General features: G+C 38.7%; 1 protein-coding gene across 1 annotated transcript in view; it reads right to left on the bottom strand.

Annotated features, from left to right (window-relative positions):
• Nucleotides 1-2,035: 2,035 nt before the first annotated feature.
• The window catches only part of GPR158 (G protein-coupled receptor 158), a gene marked incomplete at its 3' end in the record, with an annotated part of 227,028 nt that continues 214,445 nt past the window's right edge, over nt 2,036-14,618 (bottom strand). Inside the window, exon 4 of the mRNA XM_039233073.1 lies at nt 2,036-2,259. Within this exon, the coding sequence (XP_039089004.1) occupies nt 2,036-2,259 (224 nt within the window). The remainder of the gene's footprint in view (nt 2,260-14,618) is intronic.

Consider the following 14,618-nt stretch of genomic DNA (forward strand, 5'->3'; position numbering starts at 1 on the left):
ATCTTAAAACTAGATAATACCTAATTTACTTATTCTAACTAGTTTGTAGCTATAGAAATTTCACCAAATGATACACGAAGATATCAATTCTCATGAAAGCCTTATAAAGTAGCATTTCATATGATCCAAAGACATTTGAAGGGTTAGTAACTTTGGAAATGTTAAGTAACATTACCATAGATCAAGACATTGGTCTAATAAGAACTATCTCAGATTTCTTAATACACAATGTAATATCCTACCCATTATATGTCATTAACTCCATTTAGCACTGCAATCATTAATGATTACAATCAATTAAAATTCATAAAGAACTATCTGTTATCACCTGTGTAAATGAATTACATTATATAGAGAGATTTCAGAGCAGTTTATTAAATAGACCTTTCAATTCTACCTGCTCTGCCAGTGATAGGTTTTTTTTAAAAAAAAAACAAAACAGATGAATGTTATCTACGTAACAGTGGTTAGATATTTCTCAACTCCACTTGCCTGCTTCTTTATTACATATACACTTTAACACATATTTTGTTGCAAAAGAAAGACAGTATTGGTTAAATGAAGAGCAATTTGCCCATTTGCACTTTCTGGCTGACTCAAAAGCCCAATTTTAATTTGTGCTGTATGCTTCTGTTAATGAAACTGTCTATTTAAAATAACCATTAAAGTCTGTACCATTAACATAATGGATACATTCTCCTAGACTCTCAATAGAGGGTTTTTTTTTTAATGTTAACTCAAGGCCTTGTAATAGATGCCATTCACAGAGAGTTGCTTTTAAACAATTTTTAAAAATTTCTTTCTTTTTTTTTTTACAAATAGTTTATTGTCAAATTAGTTTCCACATAACACCCAGTGCTCATCCCCACAAGTGCCCTCCTCCATGCCCATCCCCCCACCCCCCCACATCCATCAGTCCTCAGTTTTTGTCAGCATTCAAGAGTCTCTCATAGTTTGCCTCTCTCCCTTTCCCCCACCATTTCCCCCCTTCTTCTCCCCCTTGTTCCTCCGTCAAGTTCCTCCTAATCCTCCTATACGTGCAAACATATGATATTTGTCCTTCTCTGCCTGACTTATTTCGCTCAGCATAACACCCTCAATGTCCATCCATGTTGCTACACATGGCCAGATTTCATTGTTTCTCATTGCCATGTAGTATTCCATGGTATGGTGACACTTTATGCTTCTGGTAAGCTCAGTTATCTAAACCAATGTGTACAACTTTGCTAACACGACGGGGTCATTTGAATTCAGAAAAGCTGGAAACTTTAGGCTCCATGGGTTTTTTCCCCCCAATAGAACAAATAATTTTCTGAAAGCGACAAAACCACAAATTCTGACAACACTGGCTACATATAATTCATTGGGTGACCAACTGAAGACAGCTTCCCGGAAAGGTTTACTGTGACATTTTAGCATTTCCTCCACCCCTGACTAAGGAGCATACAACTGTTTATACTGTTCTTTGATTTCTTAGAACAGAACCAAAGGGCAGGCTCACTCAAAAGCCATATTAGCTCTTTGCAGGATCACTATTATCCTGGGATACTAATGCAAGACTAAATATAAGGTCATGAATAAATTTATTCTTCAAAGTATAATGTGCTCAAAAATAGTCAGGTCCATTTGCCAATGGCTAAGAGAAGTAAAAACGGAACATAATAAATATCAAAAGGCTTTCTAGATATGAAAAAATTAACAATGCATTGGCTTCTAGCAGAATAAGTTCTTCTAGAAGCCAAAGAGATAGAAAAGAGAGTCCTTTAAGGTAAAAAAAAAAAAAGTACTCAAGCTCCACACTAAATAGGGGGAAGCATTCTGAAGAAGAAAATGTTATAATAAGTTTCCATATTTTTAAACCCTACTTCTCTGAGGAAGCTAAAGAATATAATGTTCATACTCTAGTCTAATTATATAGGAGGACTTCTGCTAACCAGAGAGGGAACTGGGGCTTGGAAAAACTCAGCTTTCCCGAAAAAAGGAGAAGTCACTTCACAATAAAAAGGAAGTCCATAACCAGGGTACCTGAGTTTACCTTTGCTTTGCGAAAGCGGTAGACCGCCAGCATGCTAACGAAGTCGAGCAGCATACACAGGGCTTGGAAGGAGATGATAGCAAGTCGCAAATACTTATCCTCCTGGACAAAGCAGGGGCTGTCATCAGCACAGTAGGGGCAGCCCTCCCTGCAGGGTAGGCAGACATGGGCTTCTTCTGACACATCTTTTGCACCTCCTGTCAAAGGATGATCCGGACCCCTTCCTGAAAGTGCCAAATAAAACCACAGTGTCATTGCACCTCTGACATAGGTGAGATTGAGTACACAAAACACATCCTCACATCTTCATTCCTTATCCCTTTTATTGACGACTTTTTGGCAACCTTCTTGCTAGGGGAGAGAGTTACTTTGCTTTTAGAATCGAACAAAATTCTTTTTATCCCTTTGATTTAAAAAATGTCATTCAGAGTAGCTTAGAAAAATTAGAAAAAAATGGAACTAAAACTCCTGAAAGGCAAAGAAAAGTTTTCTGTTACATCATTATCTACCAATCACCAAATGATACTTTCTATGGCACAAATCATATTCCATAAGTATTTCTTAAAGACTTAACCAGAAGGAAGGATAAGAAAGTTATCTCTTTCCTGTACCAAGGAATACACCGCACTTTAGGAACTTCTTGACCTAGATGGCACAGAATCCAAGATGAGGCTTTGATTGCTCCTTAATTCAGCAGGGATCTCATCTACTAAGTTCATTAGGTCTAAATTGGATAAAATGGTACTTAACCGACAGTTGTTCAGTGTGCAATTGCCTAATGATGGCACATCCTTTGCCCAGAGTATAATCCATACTTACAGGCTATCATGTAATTTCCCACTTTGTCTACTCAAAGGACATGTCTTCACTATTAACAAACTGTCACTATTGATCCCCCCTTTACTTTTAGATTCTTCTGTCCCAGTTATCAAACTTGATTTAGTTCTGAAGCTCAATAGGTAAAGATTTTGATTGTTAACACTGACAAATATCCAATGAATAACATGAATGAAAAAAAAAAAAAAACTATTTCCAACTCTGAACTCAATATGAAAGACATTAGTGAAATAAACCCAGTTTAGTATTTAATATAGCCACCCAGTTTAGTGTGTAACACAACCACCCTGTTTAATGGTTTTTTTATTATTATTTATTTCTGAGAGAGAGACACACACAGCGTGACCAGGGGAGGGCCAGAGAGAGGGGGAGACACAGAATCCAAAATAGGCTCCAGGGTCTGAGCTGGCTGTCAGCACAGAGCCCGACGCAGGGCTTGAACCCACAAACTGTGAGATCATGACCTGAGCTGAAGTCAGACACTTAACCAATTAAGCCACCCAGGCACCCTCACAACCACCCTGTTCAATATGTAACACAACCTTGATGAATTGAGAAAACTGAGAAAGAGCTTCTTCTGGTTAAAACAGCATTTTAATAACACAAAGTTTAACACAAAGTCTATTATTTTCAACTCTGTTGAAGAAGGTTCATATTCTTTCCGAATGTATTTGTATGCTTTCCTTCCTTAATAAATACAATAGCAAAAACATAATTGAGTATTTCTTTGAGGATTCAGTATATAATGCTGTTTAAGAGTGACTGTTTTACGGGCACCCTCCTACACTGTTGGTGGGAATGTAAACTGGTGCAGCCCCTCTGGAAAACAGTGTGGAGGTTCCTAAGGAAACTAACAATAGAACTCCCCTATGACCCAGCAATAGCACTGCTAGGAATTTACCCGAGGGATACAGAAATGCTGATGCATAGGAGCACATGTACCCCAATGTTCATAGCAGCACTCTCCACAATAGCTAAAACATGGAAAGAGCCTAAGTGTCCATCAACAGATGAATGGATCAAGAAGATGTGGTTTATCTGTACCATGGAATACTACATGGCAATGAGAAACAATGAAATCTGGCCACGTGTAGCAACATGGATGGACCTTGAGGGTGTTATGCTGAGCGAAATAAGTCAGGCAGAGAAGGACAAATATCATATGTTTGCACGTATAGGAGGATTAGGAGGAACTTGACGGAGGAACAAGGGGGAGAAGAAGGGCGGAAATGGTGGGGGAAAGGGAGAGAGGCAAACCATGAGAGACTCTTGAATGCTGACAAAAACTGAGGACTGATGGATGTGGGGGGGAGGGGGGGATGGGCATGGAGGAGGGCACTTGTGGGGATGAGCACTGAGTGTTATGTGGAAACTAATTTGACAATGAACTATTTGTAAAAAAAATAAATAAATAAAAACAAAACTATGACAAAAAAAAATAAGAGTGACTGTTTTGTTACACAATGAAAAGTATATGAATTTTAGTATCCAGCAGATATAGTTCCCATCCCTCGGCAGCTCTGAGACATTAGGCAACTCACTTGACTACTTTGGGTCTTAGTCTATTTATGTACAAAATGTGAATTGCTATGAAGATTAAATGAGTTAATGTATATAAATCAGAGTGCCTGTTTTCCCTTTCTCAAGTATTGGAGATGCAAAGAGGAGTAGAAATCCATTGGTGCCTTAAAGAAAAGTACTATTGTTCAAAAACAAGAAAGTTAGAAAGAAGAGCTGAGGTAAGTAGGAAGTAAATGGGAATGATAATCTCCATTTTAGAGCAACTAACTTTGAGGTCCAACTCATTGTCCGAGAGTAATAAACAATAAGAAGTGAGCAATAATATAAACTGGGGTGTGAGAGATGGATCAGAGTCTGCTCTCCACAGAGAGCTCTGGAGGGTGGATAAGACAATAATTAGAGAATGTAAAGAGAAAGAATAGATAGGTGGAAATTTTTACAATTTCATAAAAGAATACTGACATTTATTGGAATGTACTGGAATATGATCAAAGATGATAACTGAGGAAAGGCTCTGAGGGATAATGACTGTTTTATTCTTCATTAACCTTTAAGATGGTGGTTTCCAAGGAATGATAAAGACTGGAACTAGGTTGTCAGGGCTTAAGGAACAAATATGTGATAAAATAGAGTACTGTTTCAATAAATGTTCCTTTGAATGAGAAAAGCAAGAAAAGTTAATAGTTAATAGGAATAATGATGAAGTAAAAAAAAAAAAAGTATTTTGGGTTTGTGTTTTGTTTTCTTCCATTACAGGAAAGATCTGTAAAAGAAGGCATGGATAGACTGGTAAGAAAAGGATGGGAGGATTGGATGTCATCAAAAGCACAGTTGGAGAAATTAACTATAAGAAGAGTTGATGGCTTTTCTCACACTGGAAAGTAGTAGAGGTGGATTAAAGATGTCTTTCTAATTTTTTCTATAAAGAGGAGAACCCATTGAAAACTGTTTTGAAATGCAGACCAAAGAAAATGTGGAAGCCAGTTGTGTAGTCCTATACTTCTCAACAACTCAGGTAGAATAGGTATTGAGAATGAAGTAGGCCAGTCTTGAGGATGAACACATGAAAGGTTCAATCAGCAATGTTATACAAGATAACCAGTTGGATCACTTGGCAGAAAAAGAATCCATTTAGGGTAGGATGGTATGATTTACTAGATCTCGCCAAACCAATTTTTTTCTTGTTTTCTACAATTACCAGTAGCATAGAAACCAAAGAGGATAGAGTGGTCAAGGAGAGAGTATCAAGAAAGGATTGTGACAGCGGCATTTCAGGGAAGGAGGAAGAGCCAATACAAGGCTGTGTGATAGAGCTACAGCCTTCACTCCTTCAGGGTGGCTGGTGCTCAATCCTCCAGACACCTCCTGAGTCTGAGTCAATCTGAGGGATTAAAGAGGAAAGCAATTTTTCATCATCAGTCTCACTCAGCTGATCCAGGGTAGCCTCCAGAGTCATTAACTCCTGCACATTTTGGCTGTGCGCTCTTGACTTTAGAGCAGATTCCTGCATCCTGTGCCACGACTCTAGTGGTGCGCCAGAGCAGAAGAGAAACTTAAAAGTGTGGCATGAGGTTCCAAGCTGAGGCAAAACATAATAAAACTGTATTTATGCAAAGCTCCTCAAGGCTTTCAGGAAAGAGAACAATGACTGAAGTAAGAGGTAGGGCCAAGTGGCATTTGAAGCGATTAAAAACAGGTATCTAATATAGATAAAAACTTGAGGAATGATAGGGCACTCAGGTCAAAAGCTATAAAGTAGTGTCCTAGTGTCTTAGGACACTAAGAAAACAATAACTTAATTAACTCTGAGTGCAAAGTGGATAGTCATGCTAGTGAAGCCAGCAAGGGTTACTATACTGAGTAAGATAAAGAAAGTTCTCAAAGATTCAGATGGTCTGATTATGGTGACAAAAATGTCAAGACCACTAAGAACAAATTTAGAGGACAGAGATCAGGATTTCCCCTTCTGGCCAAAATAGAAGAATATGGATGGAATTATCTTTCATATTGGAAACAATGAAAGGAATAGACAAGATATTAAAGTTATGGTTTTATAGACTGGACATCTGGCAACAAAGGATAGTAATTCCTAACAAGTGCAAATGCTCCTCAACAAACCAAACTACTATAAACAGAATCACGACAAAAGTTAAATAAGGAAAAAAAAATATCTATGGAACGTCTTTATTTTGTGAAATAGCCCTTCTTAATTCAATCTTTGCTTTCTTGCATTAGCTAAATAGGCAGATATTTTCTCATTGGTTTAAGAAGCTCTGAGCTGCCTAAAAGCCAAGAAGTATATTCTATTTACTTTCAATACAAATTAAACTTGAGACTTTACCCATATCTAATGGTGTAATTCTCCCAGATGGTACGAGCTATAGTACCTTGAATCATTCAAATCTGAAAAATACAATTGACCCTGAACAACAATGGGTTTGAACCACATGGTCCACTTATACATGGATTTTCAGATTTCATGTATTTCAGTAAATACGCATTTACTATCATAAAATATACAGAAATTTATTGTAAAAATTTAACATTTGGGGGGGCCTGGGTGGCTCAGTCGGTTATGTATCTGACTTCGACTGAGGTCGTGATCTTGTGGTCCATGAGTCCGAGCCCTGTGCTGGGCTCTGTGCTGACAGCTTGGAGCCTGGAGCCTGCTTTGGATTCTGTGTCTTCCTCTCTCTCTGCTCCTCCCCCACTCACTCTCTGTCTCTGTCTCTCTCAAAAATAAATAAACATTAAACAAAATTTAAAAATTTTTTAACATTTATCAAAATGTGCACACAGAGACCACACATGGCACCATTCCACAGTTGAGAGAAACGTAAGCAAATGTGAAGATGCAGTATTAAATCGTAAGCTATTAAAATTAACTGCAGTAATACTGTGCTTCTTCAATAATTTTGCATCTACCTCCTGATGCAATTGTGGTGAGCTCAAGCATTGTCAGTATCTTCCTGAAATCCCAACTGTTGCTAGTCATCTCTGCATGAAGATTTTGTCTCTCTAGTAAGTTGTGCATCACGTAAAATGTGATCATTCAGGGTTTCTCACGTATTGTTTTTACTTGTTCTCAGCACAATACCATCAACCTTGGATAACTCCATGAGATCCGTACAATGTGCCACTGGTGATGCTACCTGTGCTCCCAAGAAGCAGAGGAAAGTCAGGACATTACAAGAAAAAGTTGAATTGCTTGATATGCTTCTGAAGTCTGCAGCTGCAGCTGCTTACCATTTCAAGATAAAAGCATCCAGAGTAAGGACAATTGAGAGGAGAAAAAAAGGAAAAAAAGAAAAAGAGGAAAGAAAGACAGAAAGAAAGAAAGAAAGAAATTTGTGAAGATGTTGCTGCAGCTATGCCAGCAGGTACAAAAACCTTACACTTTTTGTGAAATACTTTTTTATCTCATACTGAAAATGAAGCTTTTATGTGGGTGCAGGATTGCTATAAGAAAAGCATACCCATGGACTCTAATATGTTTTTAAAAAATGAAGTCATTATATGAGAACTTAAAGCAAAAGGAAGGTGAGGGATCTAAAGCTGGAGAATTCAATGCTAGCAAAGGATGATTTGAGGATTTTAGGAAGAGGTTTGGCTTTAAAAATGTCAAGATAACAGGAGAAGCAGCTTTTGCCAACTAAAAGTAGTAGATGAATTCTCAGATGCCTTTAAGAAAACCATTGAGGAGAAAGGGTATGTGCCTGATCAGGTTTTTAAGGCAGATGAAAATGTCCTGCTCTGGGGGGTGGGGGTGGGGGAATGCCATGAAGGATGTTAATAAGGGAGAGAAGTGAGCACCAGGAAGTGAAGCAGAAAAGGATAGGCCAACTCTACTGTTTTGTGCAAATGCAGTCAGGTTTATGATCAGGACTGCCTTTATCTATATGGCTCCTTGTAGGGAAAAGATAAGCATTAGCTGCCAGCCTTTTGGTTGTACAAGAAGACCTAGACAGCAAGAACTCTTTTCTCTGGATTGGTTCCATCAATGCTTTGTTCCTGAAATTAGGAAGTTCTTTACCATGAAGGTACTGCCTTTTACAGTTATTTTGATATTGGATAAGGCCCCTAGCCACCCAGAACCCTATAAGTTCAACACCAAAGGCATCAAAGGGTTCTACTTATGCTCAAACACAACATCTATAATTCAGCCGCAAGATCGGGAGGTCATAAGGACTTTTAAGGCTCATTACATGATACTTTATGGAAATGATTATCATGGCCATGAAAGGGAACCACAACAGAGAGAACATCATAAAAGTCTAGAAGGATTATGCCATTGAAGATGCCATCATTGTTATAATGAGAAACCCACAAATGCCTTTAAGCCCCATAATAAATTCCCAGTGGAAAAAAAATGTGACAAATGTTACACATGACTTCATGGGATTTACAACAGAGCCATGGCAAAAAAAAAAAAAAATGTGGGGAAGGCAAATGTGATACAAGTCTTGGAGAGATTTAAGAGTCAACAGATACCATATCAGAGGACTTAAAGACCACTTGAGGGAGGTGAGTGCTTCCCAATGAGTACCAGATGATGAGGAAGAAGAGGTAGAAGATGCAGTACCAGAAAACAAATTGACATCACACAATCTAGCAAAAGGTTCTTATTACTTAAGAACTACTTTCAACTTCTTTTACTACATTGACTGTTCTTTGATACAGGTGCTAAAACTAATACAAATGACGGTAGAAAGATTGGTTCCATATAGAAACAGTTTTAGAGAAGTGAAACAACAGGTGTATTTCTGTCAAGTGACAGCAAGTGTGCCTGCTTCTCCTGCCTCCCCTTCTACCTACGCCCCTGCCTGCCCCTCAAGACAGAAGACCACCCCCTCCCCTTCTTCCTCCATACACAATTCAACATATAAACAATGAGGATGAAGACCTTTTTGGTGAGCTACTTCCACTTAATTAACAGTAAATAATAGCCATGCAATACAGGTACCAAACTTATTTGTTGTGTGTGCACGTGTCTTCATATGAAAATCTAGTAACTGCCAAGCAAGAACTACATGAGACATTTCTGTGTCACCATCATCATCCTTGCTTAGTATTCATTGTATAGAACATCATGTGCAACATGCACCCCAATGTTCATAGCAGCACTCTCAACAATAGCCAAAACATGGAAAGAGCCTAAGTGTCCATCAGCTGATGAATGGATCAAGAAGATGTGGTTTATTTATACAATGGAATACTACATGGCAATGAGAAAGAATGAAATCTGGCCATGTGTAGCAACATGGATGGACCTTGAGGGTGTTATGCTGAGTGAAATAAGTCAGGCAGAGAAGGACAAATAGCAAATGTTTGCACGTATAGGAGGATTAGGAGGAACTTAATGGAGGACCATGGGGGAGAAGAAGGGGGGAAACAGTGGAAGAGAGGGAGAGAGGCAAACCAGGAGAGACTGTTGAATGCTGAGAAGAAACTGAGGACTGATGGGTGTGGGGGCGAGGGGGGAGATGGGCATGGAAAAGGGCACTTGTGGGGATGAGCACTGGGTGTTATATGGAAACCAATTTGACAATAAACTATTCCAAAAAAAAAAAAAAAAAAAAGAACATCATGTGCAAGCCTTGTATGGAAGTGGATAACCTATTCTTCCAAAGCCATCCAGTAAGTGATATTTAATATAAAATTAATAATATAAAATGGTTAGTCTTCTTACCATTTTATAACTTTGCTTTCAAAGACTTAATGTTACCATAGATTCTGCCTCTCTCTCTCAATTGGAGAAACTGTGTATGAGCCTATCATCACAGGTAAGTGTTTCTTTTTTAATGTAACAATGTTTCAAATACAATATTATGATTATGATTGTAATTCTGTATGCCAACAAAACTGTATAATGACTGATTCATTAGCATATAGGGTTGGCTACCACGAAGTGAATGTATTGATTACACTAGGCAATGTATTGCTGCTTCTTTATCACTGTCTAAATTGTAATACCTATAAATAAATACGAATTTCTTTTCCACATTATCTTTCCATTTTTGGTGTCTAGTGTTAGTAATACCTTTAACATCTACAGTGTTTCATATCATATAAGAAAGGCAATACTGATGTAGGTAATGACAGATGATTCATCTCAAAAACAAATGAAATAAACTTAGCGTACCAATATAGTGCAGTACCGTAAATGTATGTTCTCTTATAATTTTCTTAATAACATCTTTTCTCTACCATGCTTTATTATAATAATAAATTACAGTACATAATACATATACAAAATATATATGAATCAACTCTCGAGTATTGGTAGGACTTCTAGTCAACAGTAGCTTATTAGTACTTAAACTCTAATTGGGGGAGTGAGGAGTCATAGATGGGTTTGTGACTGTGCGGGGTGGGGGGGGAAAGGTTGCACTCTAAATCCCTATGTTGTTTAACAGTTGACTGCACTGCATAGTGTTAAGTGCTCTGTATAGTCGAGCTTGTTGGTTTTTATAACATGACCATGGCAAGCAGTCACAGTCACATTTTAACTACATTTGACAAGTCTTGCAGCTTTGTTAGATTTTCCATCATTTTTAACCAATCAAAATTTGAGAGTTTCTCTTTGCGTAGGATCAAATCTGTGATCCACTTCTAGTAAATGTAGAAAACATAACCGCATCCCTGATTTTTTTCATGACCAGTATTTTACTTTTGTCTAATTTCCTCATCTTTAATTGTTTTTCTGTTGCAAAGCAGAATTCTGTAAGGTACTCCAAATCATTTTTGGAATGAGGTATGATAGAGAAAGCTCTGATAAAATAGTACTTCAAGTTTTACAGACTTTGACAGAAACAAATTATTGTTCAATTCAACAACTATTTTCTGAGGGTCAAATGATGTGTCAGGAACTGATTCACTGGAATAAATCAGTGAACAAAACAAAGATCTCTGTGCTATGGAATTTGTTTTACTGAGGGAAACAGACACAACCAATCACCATAATGGTAAATAATATTGTATGCAAAACTGGGAAATGCCAAGAGCAGAAACAAGTAGAGCAAGGTCAGGGGCATCAGATGAGATAGAAGTAAGAGATGTAATTTTAATTAAGTGGTTAGAGTAGATCTCATTCTTTTAAAACATTTTTTAATGTTTATTTATTTTTGAGAGAGAGTGAACAAAGGAGGGGCAGTTAGAGAGGGAGACACAGAATCTGAAGCAGGCTCCGGGCTTTGAGCTGTCAGCACAGAGTCCAACACAGGGCTTGAACTCACAAACCCTGAGATCATGACCTGAGCCAAAGGCGGACGCTTAACTGACTGCACCACTCAGGCGCCCCTAGGTATATCTCATTCTAAAAGTGATATCAAAGCAAATATTTGAAGGAGGTAAGAGAGTTATCCATTATGACTTGTGATTGAAGAGAACTCCAGGCAGAGAAAAGAGCCAGTATACAAACGTGAGGAGGAAGCATACCAGGCACATACGAGAAACGGCACAGAGGCTAGTGTGGCTACAGCAGGTTGAGTGTGGGGCAGTAGAGTGGAATATGAAGTCAGAGAAGTAATAGGGCCAGATCATAAAGGGTACCTGTGGGCCACTTGTAGGGACTTGGATTCTACCTTCAGTAAGACAGCCAGGTAGGATTTTGAGCAGGGGAATGTTATGATATACCTTATGTTATAATAGGATTACTCTGGTAATATAGAGAATACAGTGGAGCAGGTAAGGATAGAAACAGGGAAATTAGTGAGAAGCTTTGAAGTAATCCATGTGAGACTTCATGGTGGCTGGGACCACAGTATGACAGTAAAACTTGGCTAGATTCAGATATAGTTTTGAGGTGGAGTCAAAAGGATTTTCTGATGAGTTGGTTATGGCATGAACTTGAAAGAAAAAAAGAGGCAAGGACAATTCCTAAATGTTTGGCATTAACGAGTGGATGGATGAAGTTACTAACAACCAAGATGGAGCAGAATGTATGTGGAAGTTTTTGGAGAAGGCCATAAGTTCAAACTTGACATTTCAGTTTGCAGAGATCTCCCAGAGACCCTAGTAGTGATGTCAAGTCTGGAGTTTGGAAGAAAGGTCTGCATTGAAGATACAGACACAAAGGTCATGGGTACATAGATAGCATTTACAGCCAAGAGGCTGGGTCAGGTCACCAAGGGAATGAGTAGAGATAGAGACAACTCCTAGGGTCCTCCAATATTCATGTCAAACAAAATTCTTAGTCACACAAAACTTTCACTGGCTCTGAATCACATTTTAAAGGCTATTGCACTATTCCTTTCTATAACTGTACATTCAAAAAGCTTTAAAAGAAAAACAACCAACCAGCAGACAAATATTTTCTCTGGGTTTAAATATGACTTACCACCATCAAAAAGTTAAAGCTGCTTTGGTTTGGGTTCCCCAAAGGCAGAGCCTGCGATAAATACCTGAGTAGAGGTAGCTGATTTGGGACCCAAAAAACAGGAGTAAAAGATGAGCTGGAAACAGGAAAGAAAGGAAGGCAATGAAAAGTATGGAGTTGGATAACACCGTAGGGAATGAATCTTCCTAGGAGGACCATTAAAACTGCATATAACACCCCTCAGATGTGTGTCTCCAAAGGATGGGGGAGGCTGGCCCATTTTTGCAGCAATCACCAATCCTACTGGTTGATAGCTGTTCCCAGGGGACTTCAATTTCTCTGCACTTCTGGATAAGTGCTTAGCAAGCTTAGAGGGCATCACAGAAAGCCCTGAGGCCAAAAAGGGGAAGAAATTCTAATTCTGTGGGCTTTTGAGGTAAGATACTGGCAGCATGTCCTGTAACTATCATAGTAGCTAAAATATGAAGTGGGCCAAGAGTATCTGATACGAGGGGGCGGGGGAGCCCAGAAACAGACAAACAACAACAAAACAAAAACAAACTATGATAGCTTCTAGGTTCCAGAGTCAGCTGTTTCTGGTGTCACTAACATAGAAAATAATTTGAATGGTGCCCCCTCCCTCTCCCTCCAGATCTGAACAACATGTTTAACCAGAAGCTGGAAACAGAGAGATGAACAAGTTTGGGACCGGGCAGGTCATGCAGATGATTCTAATTATGCTATTAGATACTTTCTTATACATTCACAAAGCAATTTACTTTACAGAAGTCGCTTATCTTTGCCTGTGGTCCTTTTCTTTCCTCTATAATACTATGTCTCTGTCAATTTTTGAAGATTGTAAAGAATACAATTAATTACTCCAATTAAAACTATTTTATTTAAAGAGTAGAACTCTCTCCAGTTTACTCTTTGTTATGTAGATTGTAACTGAATAGCAGTATGGTGAGATGCTCTAATAACCTGGATTGGTCAAACTACCCAAATCGGATTTGTAAGACCTGGAGGTCCAATAAGCTTAAATCATGACCAAAGGGACAACCTTTACTTTCACGTTAGCAAAAAAATAACAAAAGAGTTTCTCTTTTGCGATTTTGCCAAATTCAACAACTCAGATTCATAGAGTGCTGTCACAGGCTCACATAAGACACTCTGTAACATTCTAAACATTTAGGTTTGGGGTGCCTGGGTGGCTCAGTTGGTTAAGCGTCTGACTTTGGCTCAGGTCATGATCTTGCGGTTCCTGGGTTCGAGCCCCGCATCGGGCTCTGTGCTGACAGCTCAGAGCCTGGAGCCTGTTTCAGATTCTGTGTCTCCCTCTCTCTCTGCCCTTCCCCAGCTCATGCTCTGTCTCTCTCTGTTTCAAAAATAAATAAACATTAAAAAAATAAAAAATTAAGAAATTTTTAAAAATACACATTTAGGTTTAAGATCAGTTATTTGTTTCCTCTCTGTAAGACATAGCCAAGGATTTTTTTTTTTTTAAAGGAAAAAGAATAAATTCTCTTCTTCAATTAATAATGTAGCACATTCGTTGTCAGAGCTTGGAAAGATGGTGGAGTAGGAGGTCCCTGTACTCTCCCATCCCATATATACAACTAGATGTCACCGGCATCCAAGTCAATTAACTGGAGAGTGAGCTGAAGACTGGCGGAACAAACCGCACAACTGAATGTAGAGACGAAGCTGCGAAGCTGCATCGGAAAGGATAAGAAGGTCCGAAAGGTGGAGGGAGGTGGCCTACAGGAGGGAAAAAGCTGCAAGGAAAGGGCAGAGAAATGGGCCCTAGCACCAAGTAGCTCACATGGGGAAGACTAATCCCCATAATGTTTGGCTTTGAAAACCAGAGAGGCTGAATCTTGGGAGTTTGTAAGACAGGGGCCTAGAGCT

Source organism: Hyaena hyaena, unplaced genomic scaffold (assembly GCF_003009895.1).
Source record: "Hyaena hyaena isolate Hyena2069 unplaced genomic scaffold, ASM300989v1 scaffold_72, whole genome shotgun sequence".
Lineage (NCBI taxonomy): Eukaryota > Metazoa > Chordata > Mammalia > Carnivora > Hyaenidae > Hyaena > Hyaena hyaena.